This window comes from Lachancea lanzarotensis, scaffold LALA0S04, assembly GCF_000938715.1.
Source record: "Lachancea lanzarotensis genome assembly LALA0, scaffold LALA0S04, whole genome shotgun sequence".
NCBI classification, from domain to species: Eukaryota; Fungi; Ascomycota; class Saccharomycetes; order Saccharomycetales; family Saccharomycetaceae; genus Lachancea; species Lachancea lanzarotensis.
Window position 1 is genome coordinate 395,081 of NW_019212882.1, and position 26,307 is coordinate 421,387.

General features: G+C 44.5%; 12 protein-coding genes and 1 non-coding gene across 13 annotated transcripts; 7 read left to right on the forward strand and 6 right to left on the reverse strand.

Moving 5' to 3' along the window:
* Positions 1-203: 203 nt before the first annotated feature.
* MET31 (LALA0S04e04720g1_1) lies at positions 204-875 on the forward strand (the record flags this gene model as incomplete). The annotated part of the gene is made up of 1 exon (XM_022772767.1): positions 204-875. The coding sequence occupies one exon, from the start codon at positions 204-206 to the stop codon at positions 873-875; it is 672 nt and encodes a 223-aa protein (XP_022628198.1).
* Positions 876-1,160: 285 nt separating this feature from the next.
* EGD1 (LALA0S04e04742g1_1) lies at positions 1,161-1,643 on the reverse strand (the record flags this gene model as incomplete). The annotated part of the gene is made up of 1 exon (XM_022772768.1): positions 1,161-1,643. The coding sequence occupies one exon, from the start codon at positions 1,641-1,643 to the stop codon at positions 1,161-1,163; it is 483 nt and encodes a 160-aa protein (XP_022628199.1).
* A 1,563-nt stretch (positions 1,644-3,206) lies between these two features.
* LALA0_S04e04764r lies at positions 3,207-3,280 on the forward strand. The gene has a single exon. It is a non-coding gene; the product is annotated as a tRNA-Ile (tRNA).
* A 163-nt stretch (positions 3,281-3,443) lies between these two features.
* On the reverse strand, positions 3,444-6,140 carry LALA0_S04e04786g (LALA0S04e04786g1_1; the record flags this gene model as incomplete). The annotated part of the gene is made up of 1 exon (XM_022772769.1): positions 3,444-6,140. The coding sequence occupies one exon, from the start codon at positions 6,138-6,140 to the stop codon at positions 3,444-3,446; it is 2,697 nt and encodes an 898-aa protein (XP_022628200.1).
* A 3,054-nt stretch (positions 6,141-9,194) lies between these two features.
* LALA0_S04e04808g (LALA0S04e04808g1_1) lies at positions 9,195-9,956 on the reverse strand (the record flags this gene model as incomplete). The annotated part of the gene is made up of 1 exon (XM_022772770.1): positions 9,195-9,956. The coding sequence occupies one exon, from the start codon at positions 9,954-9,956 to the stop codon at positions 9,195-9,197; it is 762 nt and encodes a 253-aa protein (XP_022628201.1).
* A 1,338-nt stretch (positions 9,957-11,294) lies between these two features.
* On the forward strand, positions 11,295-12,407 carry LALA0_S04e04830g (LALA0S04e04830g1_1; the record flags this gene model as incomplete). Its single annotated transcript, XM_022772771.1, has 1 exon — positions 11,295-12,407. The coding sequence occupies one exon, from the start codon at positions 11,295-11,297 to the stop codon at positions 12,405-12,407; it is 1,113 nt and encodes a 370-aa protein (XP_022628202.1).
* Positions 12,408-12,484: 77 nt separating this feature from the next.
* Positions 12,485-13,689, reverse strand: PHO85 (LALA0S04e04852g1_1; the record flags this gene model as incomplete). The annotated part of the gene is made up of 2 exons (XM_022772772.1): positions 12,485-13,376; positions 13,673-13,689. The coding sequence occupies 2 exons, from the start codon at positions 13,687-13,689 to the stop codon at positions 12,485-12,487; spliced, it is 909 nt and encodes a 302-aa protein (XP_022628203.1).
* Positions 13,690-13,950: 261 nt separating this feature from the next.
* TRM44 (LALA0S04e04874g1_1) lies at positions 13,951-15,543 on the forward strand (the record flags this gene model as incomplete). The annotated part of the gene is made up of 1 exon (XM_022772773.1): positions 13,951-15,543. The coding sequence occupies one exon, from the start codon at positions 13,951-13,953 to the stop codon at positions 15,541-15,543; it is 1,593 nt and encodes a 530-aa protein (XP_022628204.1).
* A 176-nt stretch (positions 15,544-15,719) lies between these two features.
* On the forward strand, positions 15,720-17,942 carry SUV3 (LALA0S04e04896g1_1; the record flags this gene model as incomplete). The annotated part of the gene is made up of 1 exon (XM_022772774.1): positions 15,720-17,942. One exon carries the CDS (start codon positions 15,720-15,722, stop codon positions 17,940-17,942), a length of 2,223 nt encoding a protein of 740 aa, XP_022628205.1.
* Positions 17,943-18,253: 311 nt separating this feature from the next.
* ERG10 (LALA0S04e04918g1_1) lies at positions 18,254-19,444 on the forward strand (the record flags this gene model as incomplete). The annotated part of the gene is made up of 1 exon (XM_022772775.1): positions 18,254-19,444. One exon carries the CDS (start codon positions 18,254-18,256, stop codon positions 19,442-19,444), a length of 1,191 nt encoding a protein of 396 aa, XP_022628206.1.
* Positions 19,445-19,853: 409 nt separating this feature from the next.
* On the forward strand, positions 19,854-20,414 carry LALA0_S04e04940g (LALA0S04e04940g1_1; the record flags this gene model as incomplete). Its single annotated transcript, XM_022772776.1, has 1 exon — positions 19,854-20,414. The coding sequence occupies one exon, from the start codon at positions 19,854-19,856 to the stop codon at positions 20,412-20,414; it is 561 nt and encodes a 186-aa protein (XP_022628207.1).
* Positions 20,415-20,749: 335 nt separating this feature from the next.
* Positions 20,750-22,123, reverse strand: SKS1 (LALA0S04e04962g1_1; the record flags this gene model as incomplete). Its single annotated transcript, XM_022772778.1, has 1 exon — positions 20,750-22,123. One exon carries the CDS (start codon positions 22,121-22,123, stop codon positions 20,750-20,752), a length of 1,374 nt encoding a protein of 457 aa, XP_022628208.1.
* Positions 22,124-25,037: 2,914 nt separating this feature from the next.
* LALA0_S04e04984g (LALA0S04e04984g1_1) lies at positions 25,038-26,246 on the reverse strand (the record flags this gene model as incomplete). The annotated part of the gene is made up of 1 exon (XM_022772779.1): positions 25,038-26,246. The coding sequence occupies one exon, from the start codon at positions 26,244-26,246 to the stop codon at positions 25,038-25,040; it is 1,209 nt and encodes a 402-aa protein (XP_022628209.1).
* Positions 26,247-26,307: the final 61 nt, after the last annotated feature.

Here is a 26,307-nt window from a genome sequence, read left to right on the forward strand (position 1 = left end):
TTCGATGTGATTTCAAATTGAGATGACTATATCTAATATAACATCATCATTGGTAGATTGACGTCGTGAACGGCTACAGTTTTTTGTTTAAATATCACGAATTGGCCATAAGACCCCGTTTCTTCGCATCCAAGACCAGTTTTTCAAGATTACTGAATTGATTCCAACTCTAGTGTCACTAAAACCGCGAGATTTGGACTAGTATGACCGAAGATACAATTTTTTTTCGACAAGCTGCAGAAGCTTTGATAGCCATTGGTGTGAACACCTCAAATATCGACCCAACCATCAAGGAACTGCTGAGTCGTCTGAAATATGTGAACTCTCAGAAATCAGTCGCACGCGAGCCTCAACAGGTGATTCCTCTCGAAAACAAAAATGTTCTCAATTATTTTGACCAGCTTCTCAGCCATGCGGATATTGCATCTTCATCTGCCGATGAGCTGGTACATGCTTCCTCGACTGAATACGCAGCGAACAAGAAGCGGAAAAAGTCTGAAACTGCAGAATATATACGCGGCGATGGTTACAAGGACAACAACAACAGCAGTAATAGTAATAATATTAATAATAATAACCGGGCTCTCAATAGCAGTAGCACAGGATCCGCTGACGAAGAGGCCAAGAAATTTCCATGTGTCAAATGCGAGTTGGTTTTCAGACGGTCCAGTGACCTGAGAAGGCATGAAAGAGCGCATTTACCAATTTTACCCAACATTTGTTCGCTCTGTGGTAAAGGTTTTGCACGTAAGGACGCTCTCAAAAGACATTTCGATACTATGACATGCAAAAGAAACAGAGAAAAGCTTCTGAGCATAGGAGGAGACATTAACGAAATTCTGGAGAAGGCAAGGCTCAATGGGGCAAAAGTTTAACTACCAATGTATCATTCGTAGTGGTTCATGCGCCTGGTATCGCGGGGATCGCCACAGATCAAGTGTCTTGTGGTGGGGCTGGTCTCCAACACTCGCGTGCGGTGTTTGTGAAAATTCTAAAGAACTTGTGTATTAAAACGGCTAGAAACTAATTCGTGATCTTAAGGTTTTTTTTGGTTTTCTTTCTCTCTTCTTTTTGGGACGGATTTGCATACTCAGTTATTGTAGCGTGGCGATGTCCCAGTGGTTTTTCATCATTCACAAACTCAAACGTTCTGAATGCGTTTACTCGACGTCAGTGTCGAATTTTTGACCGGTGAGCTCTGGGATGTCAGCATCGGCCTTTTCGTCAGCAGCGGCACCAGCAGCTTCCTGACCGGCTTGGCCGGCCTGCATTTGTGAAGCCAATTGGGTCAACGCATTGATGGAGTCCTCACCTAGCTGGGGAATGATCGATGGGAAAAGCTCGTTCAAAGTCTTCTCCTGTGGAATACCGTAGAAAACCGAAGTGTTGTGCTGAGGAGCATTTTGCACACCCACCTTGTTGAAGTGCAGAACTTTGCCGTCCTCCTTGAAGAAGTTGGCCTCTTCCACCTGGTCAATTGTCACAGCACGCAATTTCGCCAATTGCGCCTGCAATTTGGTGTCGTCCTTGTTACCACCGGCAGAAGATCCAGTCTTTTTGGCAAACTTTCTACGGGTACCACCAACTTTGTTGGCAGCAGAGAGTTTTTGTAGCTTGGCTAGTTTTTCTTGGTCAATTGGCATATTCTAACGGTTTGTGTGTGACGATTTGACTCGTTTTATAAAGTCTTGAAATGCTCAAAAACTCAGGTTAAAGCTTCGCTTTCTTTCCAGTCCTTTGAAATATAGCTTGAAATTCGAGTTATTCCAATTCTTAAAAATTTTTCACCGTAATTGTGTCAGTTTGGGGAAAAGTGATTGAAGTGAAGACAGTTTAGGAAATAGTGATCAATGGAACCTGAAGAGTTCGAGCACACTGAAAAGATAAACCGAGGGTGTGGTACAACTGTTGCGATGAGATGGTGAGTGTGAGAGAGAGAGAGAGAGAGAGAGAGAGAGAGAGAGAGAGAGAGTGTGTGTGTGTGTGTGTGTGTTTATAGCGGAGTTATTACGTTACAAAAATGTCTGTGCTACACATGGATTTGGGCACTGTGATTATTTAGCAAGTCAATATCCAGGTTTTTGACGCATCAACAATGAGTTTAACTGCATTCGTTGCAACTCGGTAAATGGAAAGTTGAAGCTTGACACCATTCCTAGTCACTTTGTACCAAATTGACACCCTCTTGCGTCAGAGGATGTCATGGAGTAAAGGGTGAAAGATTTAGCTGACGCTGAGGAAACCGGGGCCTTGAGAGCATAAAAGGAAATTAATGGCTGGATAGTTGAGTAGTTAACCTAAAATTGGAATAAGAATGCAGGATTGCCAAGGCAAGAGATCTCCCGCATACTGCAATGGATAAATATCATCTTTCACGATAGACATATATATGACTTGTTCGTCTCATTCGACACCGCCCTATGAGTGCTTAAGACGTTTCGGCAACGCTGTAGACTTTTAAGCGGCAAATCGCACTGTCAAGAAAATTCAAGTGTGTATAACTTTTCAAGACTTTTGTTTATCTAGCGTTAAACTTATGTAAGTTAACTTGGATCACGTGCTCAAGTGACAGCGTCAGAACTATTGAAGTGACCGTCAGAAATTCACCCAGTTTCACGAATTCTAAGAGCAAGGTGGTACCATTCGTTACTAATGGTTCGAAGCACAGGCATAACACCTCAATTTTAGTGAAGCTCGCCTACGTACAACGATGGTGGAGTGATTTCCAGAAATGTAAAAAAGTGCATACCTTAGCCAACCTACAAGTCCAAATTTTGTACATTTAAGATCGCACGGAAAGGCAAACCTAGACTTCAATCAATCAATAGTTCGAAACATTAGGAAACATCGCCAGTTGTGTGGGATCTGCACCGGGCAACGACACTCCAGAGACATACAGAGAGTTTCTATACATGTACAGAGAAAAATCGAAATAAATAGCTCTACAGAACTAGTCATGTGATCTCATTCCAAGAATCCAGGATAAACCCTCAAAGGCGAAAATATTTCACACGCGCGTGGTCTCTGGGTTCACCATTTTTAATATGAGAATGAGATTGATGGCTTTTGTTGTATCCTCGCAATTCGAGCTCTTTTAGTTAGGAATTCAAGACGCTGTCAAACAAAACAACATCAGAACGAGCAGGTTATCACGCCCTGTATTTTTTAGTATAGGTACGATAAACCTTTTCTATGTCATCATCTAAGGTCTCTTGGCCCAGTTGGTTAAGGCACCGTGCTAATAACGCGGGGATCAGCGGTTCGATCCCGCTAGAGACCATTCTTTTTTTTGTTTTTTCGATTTCAAATCGACTCATCAAATAACAGTTAATCTTTTAGCGGTTAACATTATCATTTGTCGTTCTATGATCATATCTTTATACTGATTATATGTAAGGTGCTTCGGTACCTGACTTGTACGCCTTCGATGCTGCTTTTGATCACTATTTGTTCCTTTTCTTGCCAAACAAACCAAACTTAGATTTCTTCTTGTTCGATTCTTTGGGATTCAAATCGAAGCCCGTGTCGAGCATGGTACTCGAATTTTGAGTGGAAGGTAATGTGTTTTCTTGGCCATGCGCTTCAGAAGCCGAAATGGGCGATGGTTCACTGACATTCATATTGTCATTAGGTGACATAGCGGATGGTGAGTCCGCTGATATCGAAGAACCACTGGAATGGCCATTCAAAGCTTGTTGTGGGACAGGGTTATGGACCACCGTATGCGAAGAAATGTTGGCCTGTACGGGATCTTCAGCAAGCACGGTGCTAGAGCTTATTTGTCTATGCTGTTGTTGTTGTGGTGGCAATGACGAGCCGGACCCATTGGAATAAGGTGGACCCACTTTGAAGTTCTGCGAAGATGGGTTTGGTACATTATTCAACTGCAGGTTGCTCCCGTTTTGCGGTTTGTTTAGCGTGATGGAAGGTGGAGGACCATTGCCCATCATGGAGTTCAGTCTTGTGCCCGAGTTATTAGCGGCCGACGGCTGGTGTGCACCCGGCGCACCATGTGGTGCAGTACCCGTTCCAGCCATAGACAAAACGTCTACGCTAGATGCATGGCGCAAATTTGGCATGTTGCTACGCCTGTTCTTACGACTTGTCGTCTTGAATTGGTGTGAGTGGTGACCTTGTGGAGCTGGCGGCCCGCTAACAGGTCCCCCAATGGCAGGTCCAAGTTGTCCTGGCACAGGAGAGGGCTGCCCCGCGGGATTTTGCATGTTAGGATCAGGCATATGCGTTATAATGCTCTGTGAAGCGCCGTGCATTTGCCTGTTATTTCTGGTGTTTGCATGCGAGTACGAAGGTTTTCTTGAACCATGACCGTTAGGTATGGGTCCCGGTTGTATCATGGGTGCACTCTGGTACTTAGCGGGTCTTGGCCTTGCGGCAGCTCTTCTTTGAAGTTCAAATTCCTTTTCTTGCAGTTCCAGTTCACGTCTGCGCAATTCAAGCTCGCGCTCGCGCAAAGTAGTATCGCTACCTTCAATATTGGAATCGGTACCAGGAGCGCCAGCAGCATGCACTTCATTGGTATTGACAGGCACAGCTTGGATGCCTGGCTCCGCGTCTCGAGAATCGACTTGACGGTCTTGCGTTGGAGACATGCCATAATGAACTCCATACACCGCAATGTCTTCTAGTTCACGAAGGTTTGGAGTGCCAGCGGACGAGCTGTTACTAACCGGCTCCGCGGAGTTCGCCCCTTCTTGAAAGCTTCCAACCGCTTTCTGTAGATGAGATTGCTGCGGTAGCGGCTGCTGTTGCGGTATATGTTGCTGTGGTTGTTGCTGTGGTTGTTGCTGTAATTTGCGCTGCTGCTGCTGCTGCTCTGCGAGTTTTCTTTGGTTTGCCTCGAGAATACTAACTTTACGCTGCTCATTGACCAAATCGCTGTTAATCTTTGTAATCTGCCCCTTAAGATATCCAATTTCGTTTCTTTGAGCTAGTTCTAAGTTCTCTTTTGCCTTCATTTGTGCCGAGTGAGTTTGTTCGGCGGTCACCAACGTATCTTCAGCTGAACGAAGTTGCGACTTTAATCTGTCATGCTCAATCTCAAGTTTACGTAATTCCTCGATGAACTTCGACTGTGTACTGGCCCTGGCAAATAATTTAGAGCTTCCATCGTTTATCTTCTGATACTGGCACATCATCGAATAAAGAAACTCCAAGTATGGAGTTTTGATACCGTAATCGTCAGCAAGTAATATAGGCTGCAAAAGAAGTAGATCAATGTTCAAGGGAGCAGTTTTTTGAAGAAAATGATACGCTAATTGAGGTAACTCATTGTTTGTCGTCTTGAGCCATTGTTGCAACAAATCTTTTTCATTGTCAAACCCTGCAGGAAGTTTAGCGCCCATTGTTTTGGTTACCGTGATTATTTCGGTAACTAATCCTGAAATCAACGGCTTGGCCAAGATCTGTTCATTCAGTTCTTCGGGTCGAGAATTTTCAAGTAGAATGTAAAGAGGGTCAAAGCAAATACGGGGAAGTGCTAATTTCCATTGCTGTGATAGAAACTCCGCATATGAGAAATTGCACACATGGACCTGGTCTTGCGGAAAAAGCTTCACAAACAGTCTTTTAAAAGTTTCCAAGAGAGCCACGTTATCGCTTGAGTACTTGGCACCACCCTTTACAGCGGCTTCGCCAAGAAAAATGTTGCACGGCGCCAATTGATGTGAGGCTTGTGCAAAGTGGGAAGAAGAGATTTGGCGGAGATCAAAGTCACACATGACTGAAAAGACCTTCAGTTGACCAAACTCAATGGACATTTTCACAAAGGGCTCAAGATGCACAAATCCCGAACTTTCCACCAAAATCTTCGTGTTGAGATTCAAAACTGGATTGAGTTTCGCAGCTAGGCTCGACATTTCTTGTAGCGACGGCGCACTGAGAATAACAAGGTCGAAAACTCGAGAGTTGCCTTCTCCGCTGCTCAGCAGCTCCTCCACGTTTTGGAAGTGCTGCTCAAACCGAAACTTATCGCTGCCATACTGAGCAGTATCCACACTGAAATCGGCAGATTTCAAACTGCTGAGATATGTTAGACTCACACTTTTGGACTGCTGGATTCGCCACGCATACAGCAAAACATTGGTATTTTCGCCCACAGCCAAAACACGCAGAGATGACATTGTAACTGCGCCCAAAAATATTGGTTTGGCAACTGTGATTGCAGCTTAATGAAAGCGCTTCGAAATCGCCAGGAACTCGTCTCTACTTCTATATCGAAACCTGATGCGCGGGAAGACGCTAAGAAGGCTTGTTTTCCGAAAGTCAACTTTTTTCGTCTTTCGAAATTTGCAAAAACAACGAAAATGAAAATAAGAAAGCCGAAATTCCGAACCAGATATAAAAAATTGAAATATGGCCAAGCTTCTAAAGGAAAAATGGACGACTTTCAGACGATCTTACTGCACCAGCTCAGAAAGTGGACGCCAATGGGGCTTTCTTTGACGTGAACTCGTACTGCCAAAGGGAACAAAATGCGTTAAAAATTCCTGACTGTCTTACCCGTTACTCACTGGAAAAAAAACCTCCGGCAATAGCTAGTGCGCATGTGACTCCGCATCCCCCCGTTCTAAAAAAAAACATGGTTTGTATTGCCGTAAAGTTTCAAGAGGTAATTCCGCGGGGGACATATTTTTTTCCAAGTGACAGCAGCCCACGGCGATGTTGAGTCGGAGATTATTAAGCCACTAATTCACGCAAATAAGATTTTCCGTGGCAAATCCGCTAAATCTGCGTGTAACCAAAAACCACATTATCCGTTAGCTTCCGGCAGGGTGCTTGGAGTAGTAATAATACGCCATGTTTTTTAGCTGCTGCTAATACAGTAATTATGGGAATGAATTAGGCTTTAGGCCGCTAGTGTGGAAAGTACGAAAACGGATTAAATCTTTCCAAGGGCGATAGGGTTGCAGACGAGGATGGGGAAGCAAATGGAGGAAACAATTCATTAAGCAACTGCAACTGAGTTTCTAAACTCAATTGCAGTTCTAAGAATGGGCCTGACTTTTTCGATCTGAACTCCGTTTTGGTTCCCAACAGACCTCGCTGGGGGGTCATCTTTAAACTCGTCGAAAAGCCTGGATTTCAGGTATGGAAGATAGGGCGCGGTTTTTTTTTTGGGGGTGTTTCGCAAAATTACTACTTCTTTCATGTCCTAGATTGAGGCTTTCGATGGCTCACCATATGCTTAACAGTGTGAACATCGCTGTGTGCGGCCATTTTGTGTTTTTAGTCTGTGTTTCTAGAGTTTCTCTTGTTTTTTTCTTTCAGTGTGATGTCCTTGAGGGAGAAAGGTCACGGAAACTTTGTTCTCCCTTATATATACAAATTCTAAATAGGTCGGCGGCTAAATATGTCGTATGTACTGATGTGACACAAAGTCACAAAAATAGAGATATTCAGATGAGGACAACAAACGAAGCCATTTCGAATAGTGTATTTGAGAGCGCTTGTTGTTATTCGTGCATCGAAGACTGAATAAGGAGTCGCTTCCGCATTTAAGCTGCTTAGTCTTGAGAATGATTGTAGAAATCAAGTGATACGTTCTCGAGAGCGAGGAACGCGCAATAAGTAATCTAAGTGTGTGCTGGTCCATTCCAGATGATTAGAAAAATGTACGCATAGTTCGCTTGCTATTTACTTACTCACGAGCAACTAGAAAGAGACTAAATGCCTCTTGTTCTGCCATTCCTGTCAGATTCCAACATGCTATTCCCGATTTATGTGGTATTTACTAATTCCCTGATCCATATAAGATATTCTTGTTCTCATGTAGAGGTGCATTGACGAGAATGGGCCAAAACAACTGTTTCGATCTTTACTTTATTACATCACGTGAGCTTCTGACTCCTCCTCTCGGTCTCGTGCCCCTTCTCCTATTGATCGACGGATACCTATGTAAGCTGTTTTTGGCTAGTACCCAAAGGTATGGTTCTAGTCAACACTAGGAGCAAGTGGGCAACAGTACGAGCCACGTTTACATCCGCCAATCGACCAAGAACTGACATTTTTTAAAGTCTAGTTTGATGCTTGAAATGCCAAGATCGAGACTCCAATTGTTTATTCCAAAGCTGAGGTATTTTTATTGAGGCTCGACTACGTCAGCAGTGTTCGAGTTGTTAAACTGCTTCGTTTATTCAGTCATGATTTGCTCTAAGTGAAAGGTTATGGTTATGTATTTTGCTATCTCTCCGTGATTCTTTTGACTATAAGTTTGGTACATTTGGTTAGACCAAACCACGGACATTTAAACGATTTTTTGGAGCAACAATAGCAAACAGTAGGTAGCGTTCTAGACCCTAGCCATTAGTAAGGATTGCTGAATAAAGGTCCTGGATTGCTTGCAAATCCTGAATAGTGTTGACGTATCGTTGCTTCATACCTTTACGATTGGTCCATTTCGCCTTAGCGCTTAATATGTCATTTGAGACTAATATGTCATTTTCTGATTACGCAATTGGCACTATACCATATAGTTTACCAATCCCAACAATTTTGAACCCTACGGAAGCCAGTACACATTAACTTGGCACCCAAGGAACAGCTCTGTATTCATCCTGCAATACCGGTTAGGTATTTCAGCATGCTGAGACCAAGTTACCGACAACTTGTTCTAACCTACCCTCGTATGTTGCGACCTCAAGCTGCATCGTACAATGCACTGTGCCAAAATGAAATTTGTTCTTATTCCCATTGGTTTAATGATATCTAAAGATACACATTCGGCTACTTCATGGATTACAGCTACATCGAAACGGGTCACAGCTCGGCTTTTCAAAGTTCTAGCGTAGTTTCCTGAACGAGTAATGTCGCACACTGCGAAACATACCGCTCAAAATTAGGGTATTCTCGTTTTCCAGTCAGAAGTTGTGTCACGTGGGAATAGCTTTTCTTTCTCTCCAGGCACAGAGCATTAATTCGATGCATCGATCATGTTCTCGAGGCATGGAAAAAAAAAGTCTTGGCGCACTCGGAGTGATTCAAGTATGGACTGCTGGAAATGCATTGAAGCAAATACAACAAATCAAACTGGATTCTCTTCCCATCCTCGTTTGCTACGTTTTCACCCTATATATACCTCAATGGCCGCTTCTCCTGGCTTTTTACGGGCATGAAAACACTTTGATCATTAGTGTGATGTATATCTTGTAAATATCTAGCGGAATTCGGCAATTCAATTACCATGGAACCTCGGATCCGTCGTAAGAGATGAACTTGCCAGCCACTTCGGGCAACTTCTCTAAAATGTTCTTGTTGATTGCTTCTGCCGACTCTTCGGGCGTGATAGGTGGGAATGCCTTGAGCAAATCCTCCAGCACATCTTTGAACTCTTCGCCCTCCATGGCCTTGTTACCCATATCGGTGCTGACGAGACCTGGATGTAAAGCGACGACCTTGTAGCCCTCTGGACCCAATTCCCTGTTAAGATTGATAATGGCAAAGTTGAGTCCAGCTTTCGACAAACCGTAAGAAGAGGTGGAAATTGGCATGCCGATGTTACTAACTAGAGAACCTGCGACAGAAGAAACGACCGCAAAGTGCTTGGTTGACTTCTTGTCCAACAGAGACTTGAAAGCACGAAGAAGTCTGATTGGGCCCACAGTGTTCACTGTGAAATGTTCATAGTACGAATCGTCAGTGCTCTGCAAAATACCCCCAGACACGTTTGCAATACCAGCATTTGCAATTAGCACGTCAAGACCATCTGGCAAAATACGTGCGGTTTCCTTAGCAGCCTCTTCATTGCTTTCCGCGGTTGAGACGTCTAACGACACGATTTTAACATTGGTATGTAGATCGGCCCATTTTTTCAACTCAGTAGCACCTTCCACATTACGGGCCCCGGCAACTATTGTGTTTGTAGAGTTGGAGCTGAGCAATTTGACAAGGGCGAATCCAATACCACGGTTAGCGCCAGAGATGAAGTAAGACTTAGACATTTTCTTTGCTTTTTTTTGGAGGGAAATTCTAGATGTGAAGAATTGATCCCTTTAAAAGAGAATCCAAGTTACAATTGACTTGCAACGACTGAATTGATTGATATGTTGGTACTTTTATATGTTTCCATGTGCTTAGGAGGACCTGTTGGATCAAAGTGTTCTTCCGCGGAACGTGCTATACAATTGACTAATACAAATACAGACACCAATCACGTGACTTGTGATTTTGATAGAGTTGTTTCCTAGTCCGCTCTAGGTCCGCAGATCCGATATCGAGAAATAGCATTAGCGATCCATGAGAGCGTGTGCTTGGCGATGGAAGGAGCGGCAATTAGCCATTTATGAGGCCCATAGTAGGCTACTCATACACAAGCCGTCAAAGTTTCACTTCTGTGAAGCCCTACTACGCCGTCGCTGTCGTTTTGTTCTTGATACCCATTTAAGAATCGCTGTGAGTCTAGCGTCATGTTAATCACCAAATGATCCTAATCGCGTGTATGTGTGACAGCGACAAAATAGAGGTAGTCAAGTAACTGGCATAACTACTAGTTCAGCATCTACTTGTTGAACTCTCCCGGTGACCAGATTTATATCTTCAAGTATGGCGGTATAATTATGACGCACCGGAGACTTAAATATTCCAAATGTCACAGCTGTTGCCAATGGGGACACCAATTTCGATAGATGGGCCCTCTTGCAGGAATAGCACACTGTTTGGCCGGCGAAGAAGGTAATCATTCCTTGATTCAACCTGCCAACTCCAGAGTAAAATCACTGCCGTGGAGTCTTGTTCTCTTATTTCTTACACAGTTTACTAGGGTTTATACAGAGTGAATTTGCAACAGTTGTTATATAGGGCATTGCATGATCTCTAGTATACGAAAAGTATACGAAAAGTGTCCTAAACGTACAAGCCGAGAGATAAGGTCCACATGTCAACAACTGTAGTACGCTGAGACTAAAATTTTTGGCTCAAAAAAGCCTTCGATTAAGCTACCAGAAGTTCAATCTTCTTTCCAATACTATAATTTCACCTCTGGACTTGATAAAAAGCCAAAACCTGAAAAGCGAAAAATATGCAACAAGCCAATCGAGTATTCAACTGCTATTTAATTCCATACGAGCGCCCCAGCTTAACATCCAAACTTTTCTCCCTCCGCTTGCTGGCTTCTTGCCCATGTTGTCCTTAAATGAGTGGTGACAGTTTCGTGACATAGTGATAGAAGGAATCTGATTGATCCGACCATCTCATGCTCATCTCATCTCGACAAATCTCTACGAAACTTCCGGGAAATATAGGCGTACACTGACTTGAGTTGGGGGCACCGCTGGCTATTTATGGGTTATGTGAAGAGCGGTTATGCCACGCGGCCCAACAAGCGCGCGAAAAAGGTGAGGGAGAAAGTTTATTATGAGCACATAGGAAAACGTCGCAACACAGGAACCACGGCGGATCGAAAAAAACAGGGTCCCAAGAGAAGTCCCTTGCGACTTCAGGACTTATCTCAAGACGTTTTGGAACGCATTTTTGTGTTTTCTGGACGTAATAGTCCATTACCACTGCTAAATAGGCACTTTTCCAAGTGTCTAAAACCTTCGCAATATTTGATCGAACAATATCTGTCAGTGAACTTTGTATTTGATGTCAATGCCGCTCTCAAAGCTTCCAGCGGCTCTTCTTATCGCCCCTGGTGGGTACTGGCGGAGTGTGCGCTCGACGTTCCCCTCATACTTCAGTTTCTAAATGCATCGCCTTCGTTTTTGGATTTCATCGATGAGATAGCCGCTGTGGAAGACGTGGGAGCCACACAACAGCTTAGATTCGAGCAGTTTCAGAACACTTTATTGCAAAACCTCGAAACTCCATTAAAGTCTCTCGAGGTGGATCCAACTACAGATAAATCATTGCGAGATTTGCCTGCCGCAGTCTACAAATATCCTGCTCTATTTTTTGAAAACGATATTTTGACAAAACCCGTCTTGTACAACCAGCTTCTGCTGCGTCTACATTCCGAGTATGCAATTCAGAACCCGTCCTTGACCGCCGACTCTATTTTGCAGTGGTTTTTCATCGATAGCGCAGGCGTCACTCCTCAACTGGACATCAATCATCTTTTTTTTGCCTTGAATCTGGTAACGCATTTGTCTGTTCAAAACAAACGCAGTTTCGAGGACGTCAATCCGTTGATACTTTTCATCGATTTTCTGTACATTTCGGTAACCCCACGCTTGCTACAGTTGTTACTATGCGAGAAGCTCAAGGATGCACATCTTATTAGCGCCCGGAAAGCGAAGATAGTCGGCAAGTTCATTCGAAAGTTTTATAGTAATGAACTAGGTCTATTATGCGAGGATGATCTTTGGATCAAGCTCAATGAGATCAAGGACCATGCCCTCGTTGAAAAAGTTTCTGGATACGGCGGCAAACCTAGTTTCAATGTGGTGAAATGATTTATGTCAGGCTGCATTTGTTCTTTTCCTTCTCTATTGTACATAATATAATAAACACTTGTTACCGTGCCTCACCACTATTGGTAGTATTCCGCAAACCAAGGGTGATTTAAAGCTTGCTTGGCACTTAGTCTACGGTCCGGATTCAGTTGCAAGAGGCCGTAAAGTAGGTCGATCAGTGCCAGGTCCATTTTCTCACGAGTTTGGCTTTGCAAAAGCGCACCCAGATCTTTGGGCAAGTGCTGAGGATGTTGAGCATTATATTTGGGCAGGTTGGAGATTCCTGGCCAGGTGCGTTCGGAGGGAGTACCCATAGTTTCGAAGATCAGTTTCAACTGCTCTTCATCGTTTGTACCAGGGAAAAGTGGCCTGCCCGTGATCATTTCTGCCAAAATGCACCCACACGACCAGATGTCGATTGATGTGGAATAAGTGCGGGACCCCATGAGAACATCGGGTGCACGATACCATAGAGTTACGACTTCACTGGAAAAAGTGTTAACTGGGATTCCAAACGCTCTTGCCAAACCGAAATCCCCCAGCTTTAGCTGGCCCTTGTTATTGATGAGCAGGTTTTGTGGTTTTAAGTCACGATGCAAAATCCGATTTTCGTGGCAGAAAGCCACGCCCTGTAACAGCTGCCACTCAAAGTATTTCACAAGACTCATTTCGAACCCATAAGGTGTGTTGCCCACTATACGTGAATCCATGTATTTTTTGAGGTCGTTGTCCATGAACTCGAACACCAACGTCAGCTTGTTCTCCGTGTGAATCACGTCGTAAAGTCTAACGATGTTTTCGTGCTTCAGCTCTTTCATGAGCGAAATTTCACGCACGGCGGTCGAGGGTGTGCCTTCCTCAGAATCGAGCTTGACCTCTTTGAGAGCCACATACACGCCTGTCGTTTTGTTCAGGCCCTTGTAAACGGTAGCGTATGTACCGTTGCCCAATTTCTCGAGTTGTTTGAATCTTTTGAGAAACTGTTAGTCGAATGTTAAGACGAAGTGATCATTGGTTTTTTTAGCCATGATGTGTGTTCTTGCAGGTAGAAAAAACGCTTAAAAAGTTGGCTTCAGACCTTGAAGGATAAAAGTGCGCCGGGAAAGCCGCCAACACCAACATATTATGACCCCATTGGCTCTTAACCACAAGTGAACCAATTATACCATCCTTTTACCGCATCACCTGCATAGAACGCCGATTTGTATCAATATTGACGTTTTTTTCGCGCATCGGATAAATCGTTGACCTCCAAATCCACATACTGAGACGAAGATGCCATATTATAGTTCTAATACGCAAATTCACACCACAATTGTTAAGATGTACCTCTAAACCTATAGGTATCCTTATCACGAGTTACACTCTTCTTGAGATATAACTAGTCAATTTCTTGAAATTGAATTTTAATTACTATATCCATCACTATACACGCCAGCCTTCGAATTGAAGCTTTTCAAATTGAAATTCGATATTCCAGCGCTTCGAGAAGAGCTACATCTATAAGAAACTTATACTCGTAGATATCTCATAAAGCGGTCCGATGTCGGCTAAATATAGTGTTAATGAGCCCAGCGTCCTGGGCGCGGACTGGTACTGTATGTACAGGACGGAGGAGCGCGTTGAGTTTGAGAAAAAGCACTTTGAAATGGCGATGATGAACGTTGTTCGACATCCTAACATCAACTCTACGGTGATTTTACGTGCAGATATGCTCAAGGAATGGGAATATGACGCGGAGACCGGTGCGCAACTTTCGTTTAAGGAGGAGAAACATACGGTCGCGGATTCTGAGGCTCAAGTGGTCAATGAAGATGACCTACAGGTGCGTGGGATCGAGACCAGTTTGGATCTGCAACTTGCACAGAAAACGGCAATGGTGCGGCGAATAATTCCTCGGAACCCTTACAAAGACGCCATCATAAACCAGACGTGTTTACTGCTCAACTCTCGGACTTTCACAGATACTTCTTTGATCACATACACCCCTCATCTGCAAGAAAAAGACCAGTGTCCATTTTACATTCCACACGTTAAAGCGGTGGGGATTTTGCTTCATGAGCAGCGCTTATCTGTGCATTACGTGCCATTTACCCCACAGGACGCTCAGGAATTTCAAGACGAGGGCGAACGTGTTGTCAGAACGGCGCGTCGTCTGCTGCAAACAGCCAACAAACATTCAACCGGTGTGAAAGCTGGATACGAAAAGAAAGTCACACACGACGTGGTTGTTGACAAAGTACTGTTCCAGGATCGGTACATTGCACTCAAAAAAAAATATTCAAAATTTTTGGTCGACAATTGGGCTGAGAGTACGGACCCGAAAAAACACGTTTTCGAAGACATAGCCATTGCTGCGTTTCTGATAGAGCTGTGGATCAAGCTTTATGGGCCTTTATTTGCCACCAAGATGCAGTTCAGAGACCTTGGTTGTGGCAACGGTGTTCTATGCTATTTACTGCTCCAGGAGGGCATTAGCGGCGTTGGAATTGATGCTCGTCAACGGAAGTCCTGGAAAATCTACCCCAAAGAGGTTCAAAAGAAGCTGCAGGAGCAGGTCATAATACCGTCCATCTTGCTGCGACCCCATCCGGAAATCAAGAAACGAGCACCAGAGCTTTATCACAACGGCAGGTACTTCCCCATAAAGATACAAGATAAAATTGCACCTGCCACCGTCGTATACTCAAGTGAGGATCTGTTAAAGTCTTCTAGCGTCAATGTAACCGAGTTTCCACGCGACACTTTCATAATAGGGAACCACTCTGACGAACTCACATGTTGGATTCCACTTCTAGGATACCCCTTTGTCGTAATACCTTGCTGCTCGCATGGATTTTCTGGCCAGAGGGCTCGCTATGGTGTCAAAAAGAGCTCCATGAAAAGTGGAAACAGCACTTACGCTGGATTGGTGGACCGTGTAGAAGCTCTGGCCGCTCGTGTGGGATGGGATGTTGAAAGAGAAATGCTAAGGATTCCCAGCACGAGAAACGCCGCGATAGTGGGCACGAAAAACTCGCATCTCGACCAGTGGCCTACTCAAGAGGTTTATGACACTATTTTGGAGGGTGGTGGCGCGGACGGCTGGGTCGAAAACACAATGGCTTTGGCTAAAAAGACACCAAGAGGTCATTAATCCAACTTCATTACAGACTGCACTTCTTTAGATCATCCAAAAGTTCCAGGGGTGGTGACAGTGCGCTCAGCGTTTGTTAAAAGGTCTTCCCACGTATATCATGATATTCATATTTTAACCATCATTTCAAGCTCATCGCTCATCTCATACCATCGAAACTTGGTTGTTATCCGGTAATGATCCAGAGGCGTGCCTATCGTGGCATTTATCGAGTATTTACTGCTACTCCAAGCAGATTTGTACGACATCTTAATTTGCTGAACTCTGGAAACGCTCAAAAATTCACAGAATGGCCTTGGGGAAAGCCGTCATTCAATCATCTTCCACCCGATGAGCGTAAGAACTCCAACATACTGGCTCTCAACTTTGCCAAAAAATCGAACAACATGTACACTAAGGATCACGAATTTAAGGCACTTATAGACACATCATTGAGATACGTGCTCGATACAAAACTATCGGCTTTCAATCCAGTGGAGAAGGAAGCCAAGAAATATGCTTGGCTAAGAACTCGAGAGTATCTGTACATGCAGCTTCGAAATACGGAGCTGGAAAAAGAGGTGAAAGAGTACATTCCAGCTGTGACCAAATTTGTACGACCATCAGATCCCAACACATTAATTTGCCAGTTACTTAATTGCAGTGCAGTGTCAGAGGACGAGTGGAAAAAGATTCTAAACTCTGAAAATGCTTTAACGGCTCAGCAAAGGTTTAACCACATTATAGGGAGCGTGTTCGATTTTATTTTTGAACAAGAGATGCTGCCACTGGTATCTCCAATTAGGTCCAGCACAAATAGTGCGGAGGACATCGATATATCAAATCCTGCAGAGTGGTTTCCTGAGGCCAGAAAACTGAGAAGACGCATCATAATGCATATTGGCTCTACAAACTCAGGAAAGACATATCGTGCGCTTCAGAGACTCAAGCAATGCGACAGGGGTTACTACGCAGGTCCGCTGAGACTGCTCGCACGAGAAGTCTACGAAAGGTTCAAAAACGAAAATATACGATGCAATCTACTCACGGGGGAAGAGGTTATAGAGGAAATTGACGATATGGGGAATCCCGCGGGCTTAACATCAGGAACCGTAGAAATGGTGCCATTATCACAAAAATTCGATGTAGTGGTCCTAGACGAAATTCAAATGATGGGTGATTTAGATAGAGGATGGGCTTGGACAAACGCTTTGCTTGGATCCATTGCTCGCGAGGTTCATTTATGTGGAGAGAAAAGCGCTCTTCCTCTGGTGGAGAAAATTGTCAGGATGACCGGAGACGAGCTTGTAGTCAATGAATATGAAAGATTAGGCGAATTAAGACTTGACGAAAATTCTCTCAAAGGCGGTTTAAAAGGACTACGCAAGGGGGATTGCGTGGTAGCGTTTTCCAAGAAAAAAATTTTGGATTTGAAGCTCAAGATTGAGAAAGTTACAAACTTGAAAGTAGCCGTTATATACGGATCTCTGCCACCAGAAACGAGGATACAACAGGCGAATATGTTCAACAGTGGCGAATACGATGTACTTGTTGCTTCGGACGCAGTAGGAATGGGCTTAAACCTCTCCATTGAAAGAGTCATCTTCACTACTCACATGAAATTCAACGGTCAGGAAATGTCAGAATTGACCTCTTCCAACATAAAGCAGATTGGCGGACGTGCAGGAAGATTTAGGGTTGCTAGCGTCTCCGCAGGAAGTACAGTCGATGATGGCAAAAAAGCTGCTATTGGCTTCGTAACGGGCGTGGACCCTGTAGTGTTGAGCGCAGTGAAGACCGGGATGACCTCTCCAATTGAGTATCTGCAATCTGCGATTGTATGGCCGACGGACGAGATTTGCGGTAAATTGATGACTCATTTGCCAGCAGGGTCGCGAGTTTCAACGCTTTTAAAAACTTTAGCGGCCGAGGTGGAAAAGAGATCTGCCAAGCTTTTCACCCTGAGTGATCTCAAGAACAGATTGAGCAATATTGCCATGTTCGAGCACATGGACGGAATTCCATTTTTCGAGAAAATGCGACTCAGCAATGCGCCTGTGAAGGACTTCCCGCTTGTGAAACGAGCGTTTGTGAATTTCTGCACCACCATAGAGCAGCGACAGACGCGGTCCTTGACTAGCTATCCGTTTTCCTTTGACATTTTGGACCCCCAATGTATCGACAACGACAAATTTTCCCTGGAGCATTACGAGTCGCTGCACAACATCATAATGCTGTACTTTTGGTTGAGCAATCGCTACCCGAGTTATTTCATCGATCAGCGGAGTGCGCATGAGCTCAAAAACATTTGTGAGATGATCATTTTCGAGAAACTCGACCGTCTGAAACGCAATCCCTACATCAAAAAAACAGGTGCACGTTCGGGATTCATTCCCAACAAGAAGAACAAAATTACTTGAACGATGTGGAATAACAAACCTATGAGCATTACATGAAGTGAACAACCTGAAGAAGTACACTTGGATTGAACAAAATAGTAATCACTATACACGCCTGTGACGCGGAAAGATAATCACTATTAACGTCTGTGTCGTCGATCGTTTATTTCAAAGTCGATCGTACACAGATTAAAAAAAACCCGAGTTCCAAAATCGTACTTTTCCAACTGTTCGCCACTTCTTCTAAAAACCGGCTAAAAGCAAAGGAATTGAGCTGATTTGACCATTGCAATCGACTCCTAGGCATAGAAAACCCCATAATAACTTCAGGAATGTCCGGAAAAGTCTACATTGTTGCCGCCTCTAGAACACCAATTGGGTGCTTTCAAGGAAGTTTGGCATCGAAGACCGCTGTTGAGCTAGGTGCAACCGCTGTTTCTGGAGCCCTGACACAGGTACCAGAATTGAAATTGGACCAGGTGGAGGAGATTATTTTTGGTAACGTTTTGAGTGGAAATGTGGGTCAGGCACCTGCCAGACAAGTGGCACTTTCTGCCGGGCTAAGCAAGGCAATTGTGGCCACTACAGTCAACAAAGTGTGTGCATCTGGTATGAAAGCGATCATATTAGGAGCGCAGACGATCATGTGTGGAAATGCCGACGTGGTGGTCGCAGGAGGAGCAGAATCGATGTCCAACACACCATATTACATGCCTGCAGCTCGTGCCGGTGCCAGGTTTGGCAGCACAACGCTAGTGGACGGCATCCAACGCGATGGAATTGTCGACGCTTACGATAACCAAGCAATGGGTGTTCATGCAGAAAAATGCGCCCGCGACCACAACATCACACGTCAACAACAGGACGATTATGCCATCGCATCGTACCAAAAGGCCCAAAAAGCTCAAGCCGAGGGAAAATTCGACCGTGAAATTTCTCCAGTGACGATTAAGGGTTTCCGGGGCAAACCTGACACTTTGGTGAGCCAGGACGAAGAACCTGCAAAGCTGAACGTTGAAAAACTCAGATCTGCACGTACCGTGTTCCAGAAGGAAAACGGAACCGTCACCGCCCCTAACGCTTCGCCACTCAACGATGGTGGTGCCGCCGTCGTGCTGGTCTCTGAACGCAAGTTGCAAGAACTAGGTCTAAAGCCACTAGCTGTCATTAAAGGTTGGGGTGAGGCCGCTCAAGAGCCTGCCGATTTCACATGGTCTCCAAGTCTGGCTGTCCCCAAGGCTTTGAAACATTCGGGTCTCGACATTTCCCAGATCGATTTCTTCGAGTTTAACGAGGCCTTCTCCGTCGTAGGAATTGCCAACCCACAGAATCTCAATATCCCACTCGAAAAGGTCAATGCCTACGGTGGTGCCGTTGCTATCGGCCATCCACTCGGTTGTTCTGGAGCCAGAATCGTCGTGACCCTACTATCCGTGCTTAACCAAGAACATGGCAAAATTGGTGCTGCTGCGATTTGCAACGGTGGTGGTGGAGCTTCTTCTATCATTATTGAGACTCTTTAAATGACGAAGAGAAAAGTTCACCGAAATAGCTCCAAAAAGATTGAAAGAAAAGACTCACTAAACCTGGGGAATTTGGCTAGCTCATAAACTACATGGTTCAATCGTAATGGCTAACAAAGTACCACTCATTGGCTCAGAAACTGGTTCAAGTCCTCTTGCTATGTTTAATAGACGTATATCACTTTGTACTAGCCGTATGTTACCCCAGATATTATAAGTACAACAGGCCTAGTCATTTACCAACGTTTTGGCCAACAGTTCAACACTCACGAAACTCCCTTTGACGCTACATTACGGTACCATTGGAGCATCTTGAAATATTCAGGAGTGTTCAGAATAAAAGGATAAATTAAGGTTCATTTTGCCAAGAAAACCGGGGGATTTTAGCGTCATTTTTGAGCACTTTGATATGACATCGGGAAGTTCAAGATCCAAGGTCATTGTCTTGGCTGGAACAGCGGGAACTGGTAAATCTACCATTGCAGCAAAGCTGGTAGATCTGTACAAGGCTTCGTATCCTGGTCTTGGGTTTTTAGAGGGTGATACAGTGCATCCACCTGAAAACATCGAAAAAATGAGCCATGGTGTCCCTTTGACGGACGACGATAGATGGGGATGGCTTCAAAAAGTGAGTGAACTATCAGCTCAAAGCTCCAGGGATCATTCGGGACTGTGGGTTGTGACGTGCTCGAGCTTGAAGAAAAAGTACCGAGACCTTATGCGTTCGCATAGGCCAGAAACGGATTTTTACTTTTTGTTCTTGTTCGCTGACAGATTGTTGATCTTAGACCGTGTTACCAAAAGGGAGGGCCATTTCATGAAAGCCAACATGATTAACTCGCAATTTAGCGATTTGATGCTTCCTGAGCCGGACGAAGATTTGGCTTCGACCGTCGACGTGGACAACAAATCTGTTGAACAAGTTGTGCAAGAGTGTCATGCAGACTTAAAGACATTTGTTACTGAATGAGGAATTAGAAGATGCATCATTTTTGGCATTTCATTGATCTGAATTACACAGCCGGATACACTATGTTAATTTCTGATATTTTCTTTTACTTCGAGTACAGCACCGGATGCTTGTTCTCATAGGTTTGAAACAGTAGTAGTATGCTATATTTCTAAGGTTTGTATCAAAGAGCGTTTCACAGCTCAGATCCTATCTCGACCATTTTTCGTCGTGCGTATAACATTGTTTATCATTATCATGGATTCAACTATAGGATCCAGTACTAACTATACATTGGTGGGGTGGTTAAAAAGGTCATTTCTCGTAAATTATCGTTTAATCGTAGCATTAAATCCTCAGCATTGCGGCTGCCAACGGCTGTCAGCCGAATAATTTGTAACGACGGACATGTTCTTGGTCAACACGTTCAATCCAAATTCGATGGGTAAGCCGGTAGCCAGGTTGGTATTAAAGGACTTGGGGTTGAGGGTATTCTGTTGATGGTCTTGGTAGGGGGTTTCATTGCTTCGTTGCTCTCTAGATTGTTTGGTTTCACTAGATCTTGCTTTGCCGAAGCGCTGTTGGTAGGAGCAGTCATCCTCGCTTGTGGCTTCGGTATCGTTGTCGAAGCGGCTAAGGTCCTCGTCGGAGTGGTAGTTGTGCAGCATTTGCTGAATGGTAAGTCCGCGATAGTTGGTGAGATAGTTGTGTATCTCGGGATCACTAAGTGGGGCGACGTGGCTCAATGGACCCGATACGGTGAAAGACGTACAGGCAGAGACACGATCCATAATGCTCGGTAGAGGTTCTCTCGCTACGGGATCCAATTGCAGAATATCTTTCAGAATACCAAAAAGCTGTTCAGAGACAGGCAGAATCTTTTGAAGTACTTTGGGGTCGCGTACGAAATAGCTGAAAGTGTTGTCTTCGAGCTGGTGAGCTTTGAGCCACGGATTGCGGATGCATGTTAGATTTATCAGTATTATGCCCAAAGACCAAACGTCTCCCGCCCAAGTCGGGAACAAGACTGTGGCAGGGGCGCTGCCATCGACCTGCAACGAAGACGGGCAGGACAAACGTTCAGGTGCCATATAGTAACTGGACCCGAGCGAGACATTGGCAGGTAGTTTTTCAGCCCTTGTGCTGAGTCCAAAGTCGCACAGGTAAATGTTATCGTGTGCATCTAAAAGGATGTTTTCAGGCTTTATATCGCAGTGGTACACGCCACGGGCATGGCAGTGCTGCAATACGGAACACAATTGCAGAAACACGCGTTTAACTAGTGCACCGTCGTTGGAGAAGTGTTGGTGATCCACAATACTCGTGAAAAGATCGCGTTCGCAGTAATCCAGTACCAGAAAGGTTGCCAATGGTGATTCTAGCACCTGGTGCACCGTCACCACGTTAGGATGAGCGTGTACTTGCAAATGCAATGCGAGCTCGCGGTAATGTGGTGCCCGTTGTAATTGTTCCTCGGTAAGCGATATTATGGAGTCCAACGCGATTGCAGGTAAGTACAAACGATTTTGGAACGATTTGAAGTAGTAGTATAGCTGCGTTTGCAGCATTGTGGCCTGTTTGATTTCGCGTGATGCGCCATTTTTCACCACAGCCTTGATGGCATATTCGTTTTCCGTAATCAGGTCTACTGCGTGGAATACCAGCCCATAAGCACCAGACCCAATCTGACGGGTTAGCTTGAAATTGTTGATTTGACAGTTCGTGAGCATATCGCTTGAAGCCCCTTTCAAGTTAGTCGCAACTGTGCTAGCCCATAGTCAATTCGAAAATTGGGCCTCTCACACATTTATATATTCTCACATCATCCCAATAGGTGCGCGAGTGTCTCTCCAATACTCCGAGGACTCAACGTTTCACCGATGCCACTTAATCATCCACACCATTCCAAAATGTCCTGACATTCCCCTAACCAACCACTCATTGACACTGCACATAGTCAATTTTTTGCCTGGCCACACCACCTGAACATCGAAAACAGCTCAGAAAATGTCCGGGAGAATGCAATCAATTGCGCACACGGCAAGCAGTGCAGAGCTAGTTTTCATCAGCCCATCTCGAGCTACCCAGATGGTCCCACTTTCACTCAAAGGTGACCGTAGCAGCTCTGTTTTTTTTTTGTTTTTTTGGGTTCTTTTTTCTTCTCAAGCGACAACAGGGAGGATCACCAGACGTCCAAGGCATTTAGGTGTGGTGTGACGGTGTTAAGAGCGCAGACTGCGAACGCAGCGTTGCTGGATTGTCGACGATGACGTGGGTAGTAGTGGAAGGTTATCAGGCCTGTAGCGACAATGGGATGATGGGAAGTATGTCTCATTAGGCACATATGGAAGAAATAGTCGGCAGTTTGACATGAGCCCTGACGAACAGTTCGTGGTTGAAACAACGATTCAGGTATAGTTAGAGTGTAGTCAAGGGTTGCCGAAAGGCAAATGAATCAGAGTGGAGAGGCTAGGTGCAAAGTGCGATGTCTTTGACCAGTTCCTGGCTTCAGAAACCTTGCAAAAGGGGCTGGATTTCGGAGTCTTGGCCAGCTTAATATCAGTAGGGCGAGCAGATGTAGCAGGCATAGACAAAAACTTTGCAATGAGAATTTGGAACAGAATATTTTTCCTTGCTTAGTGCCGTTATGTATCGTCAGGTAGAAGTTTGCAGGCTTTATTAGCAGTAGACATGACTGTTATTCTTGGTGGTTCCGACTGTGTAAGGGTAGTATAAGGGCATAGTGTTCAGAACCGAATTTCAATCCTTGAAGGAATTGAGCTAGGTACTCTTTTCAGTGAAGAAAACTTAAGCAACGCCAAACGACAATAAGAAACGATAATTTTTGCCGGAAGGACAACTTTGTTATTGGAGCAGTCAACATAGGTTCCCAAAATGCGGCTAAATTGTGAAACTGGTGTCTTACAAAGCGTGTAGAGGGTCGGATGCAGTAAGTTCAAAAGAAATGCATGCACTTCGTATACTATCAGAAATCGCGGGATAGTAGTTCTGCATGAAGTCAGATTTTGATCAACAACGGAGCACAAGAGAAACCGTGTGAGCTCCAGAAAGACGTTGGATCACTAAGCGTATGGAACAATCCAGCCACTTGATACGATGGGAGTTTGTACGCCGTAATTTCTCAAGGAAAGAGACTCTTAGCGGCTAGAAATTGTAGAAATGAAAACGCCACAGCGCCACTTTATCGATGGCTTTGGGGCACTCAAAGTAGAGATTTATTAACCCTCATTATCTGTACCCTCGTTGAACTTCTGCATCATTTGAAAATCACCAACGGCTTCCAAGTAAGTCTGCCCCACAGCCTATCGTCGTAAGTTCACCTCGGATACTAATTCTCATTTGTTTCCAAGCGTTGCCGTATCGATGGAAACAGCACATTTGTATTTTTATAGAACTGTACGATTAGCCGCCCAGCCTTTTTTTTAGCACCAAGTACCTGGTTTTCTAAGAACGAACGAGGGCAGCAGTTATCCCTATGAAGCAGAGGTCCAGTGGGTGCATAAAAGTAGCTAGTCAAAGTGTCCAATAGCATCTGTGTGGTCAGCTCGAAGAGTAAACTTTGAAATCCATCGCGATCATCCTGTCACTGCGAGGAGCGAAATCTGGCAGCAGGGAAAGCCTAGAACCCCGCCTTAAACATGGAAAAGGCGTTCATCACGACGTGTTAGGATTTTGAGTGTTGGCCTGGATAGCCCACAAAGTTTGATGGCCATGTTGAGTCCAAAAGTGCTTTGTAGGAGTGATCGAAAGGAATGATTGATAGTACTAATGATGTACAATGAAGAGTACTCGTGAGTACTTTTCGAGCCCCTCGAGTAACAAGCTGTTTTTGACGCGATGCGCAGTGATGGAATGCTGGCCTTGTATCAATGTTTCATGCCTGCAATTAGCATGCTATCCTTGCAGCCTTTTTCCAAATGTTTGGTCAACTTGAACCTTTAAAATATCCGTAATATGGACAGAAGAACGAAAGCGATGAGAATGATACATGATGTGAAGCGGTATGTGTTGAGCTAAACCAACGCTAATTGCTACCTTTCTTGCTTCTTCTCTTACCATTTGACAATCCGAGGCGGTCACATATCGAGCTCCTTATGATAACAAAAGTGTTAGATGAACCTATGACCAAAAACTCAGTTGAAAATGCACTTGATAGCCAGGTTTAATGTTTGAAGATCTTGGATCAACTGCTAGCTGTGTAACGGCTGCTTTAACAATTCCAATCGATTCGAGATCTCCGGTAAATATCATATGTTGTGCGTCATTCCAATGGAAATACTGTTAAAAACCAAGAAATCCTACGCTTCACCCGGCAATCACACTTTGAACTACTCATTATGAGTTTTGCAAGAAACCACCAAGACACTTATCAGAACAGTGGTTGGTCAATCTGTCACCGTCAAGCTCAAAAAAACTTACCATCTTTGGCCCTGATAAATTCAATTTTAATAGCTGATACTGCCACTCCAAAAGTTTTGTTCCCCACCATTTGCTCCCACTCTTGGTTTCCGTCAAGTTAAGCCCATTTCTATCATTGCGCACCAAACTCCCAGTTATAAAGGCAATGCTGCCAAGGTATCTTTATAAACTATATCTCATGTAGATTTAATACTATTTTACTGTTCACAAACCAAAGTCACGAACACCTCCTAGAGTGTTGAAGTAATCCCCAATGTAGTTCTTTGGAGTGAATTGGTTCTCAGCGTACAAAGTATCCCAGTTACCCAAAATATCTTGCACAAAAGGTAATCCAGCAGCGTACAAGTTGGCATAAGCACTACTGCTACCACCTTGTAAGCTCTTGCTGAAGAAGAAAGTGGTTGCGTTCATACCTGGAGGAGCCCTGTCAATATCGGAAATACCGCGCATCACCACGATACGCGCGTAATCAACCAAACCGTGTTTGGCAGCACGCAAGAACGCTTCCAAAGTTGCGTTGTCTTCTTGTTGAGTGGAACAGTAAGTTGCTGAGCTGTTGGAGACGGTAGTCACGTAGTCACTGAAAGCCTTTTCCAAGATCGCACCGGACCAGTAAACATCAGAGGTGGCTGTGTCACAAGCCACAAGCTTTGGAGATCCAGTAACAGCCATCGAGGTGTTATATTTCTGGCGGAAGGCCACGTTGCCGCTTGTACCGTTATTTAAAGTAACGTTCGAGGCCACTTGCATGGCTCTGTCTCTCAAGGCTTCGTTCAGTTCGAAGATCTCAGTACCATAGATTGTGCCTGGATACACATTGGTCTGGCTGGTCTTGAAGTTAACGTACCCATACGACCAATTGGCAGGGATTTCACGCGAGTCTATCTCGTACTGCAAGCCAACTTGTACACCATATTTGGGATACGTCACGGACCCAATGGTCGTCAAGTCTGGGGATCCACCGGCAATTCCGGATACGATGAAGTAAGTGTCAGTCAAATCGAACAAAGGCGAAAGGGCAAGTGCGGTGATGGTACTAGCAGCATTAATTTCTCCTTCACCTGTGGTCACAGACATGATTGTGTAGTTTGAGTTCGAGTGCACAAAAGGGTATTCAGGTGACAGCATAGGAACGGAAATGTTGTACTTGAGGTCCAGATTGTTCACCCAAGCGTTTTGTTCGGGCGTGAACATATTGATGACCAACACCTTTGGCTTGAACAACGCACCAAAACGACCTTGTGACACAGTCAAGACAGTATCAGTTGCAGAAGCGGCGTCCGTTATGGTTGCAGTTTGTGTATAGTTTGTGGAAGTCGACACATTGGACGATGATGCCCTACGCAAAAGTGGGTTGGCAGCCACCAGGGCAGTAGAAGCGCAAAGAGCACTCAAAAGTAGATCTAGCTTCATAGCAGCGGGAAGTCTTACTGATGGAAGGGTCCCCAAGAAGGCTTCTTCAGTTAACCGCTAT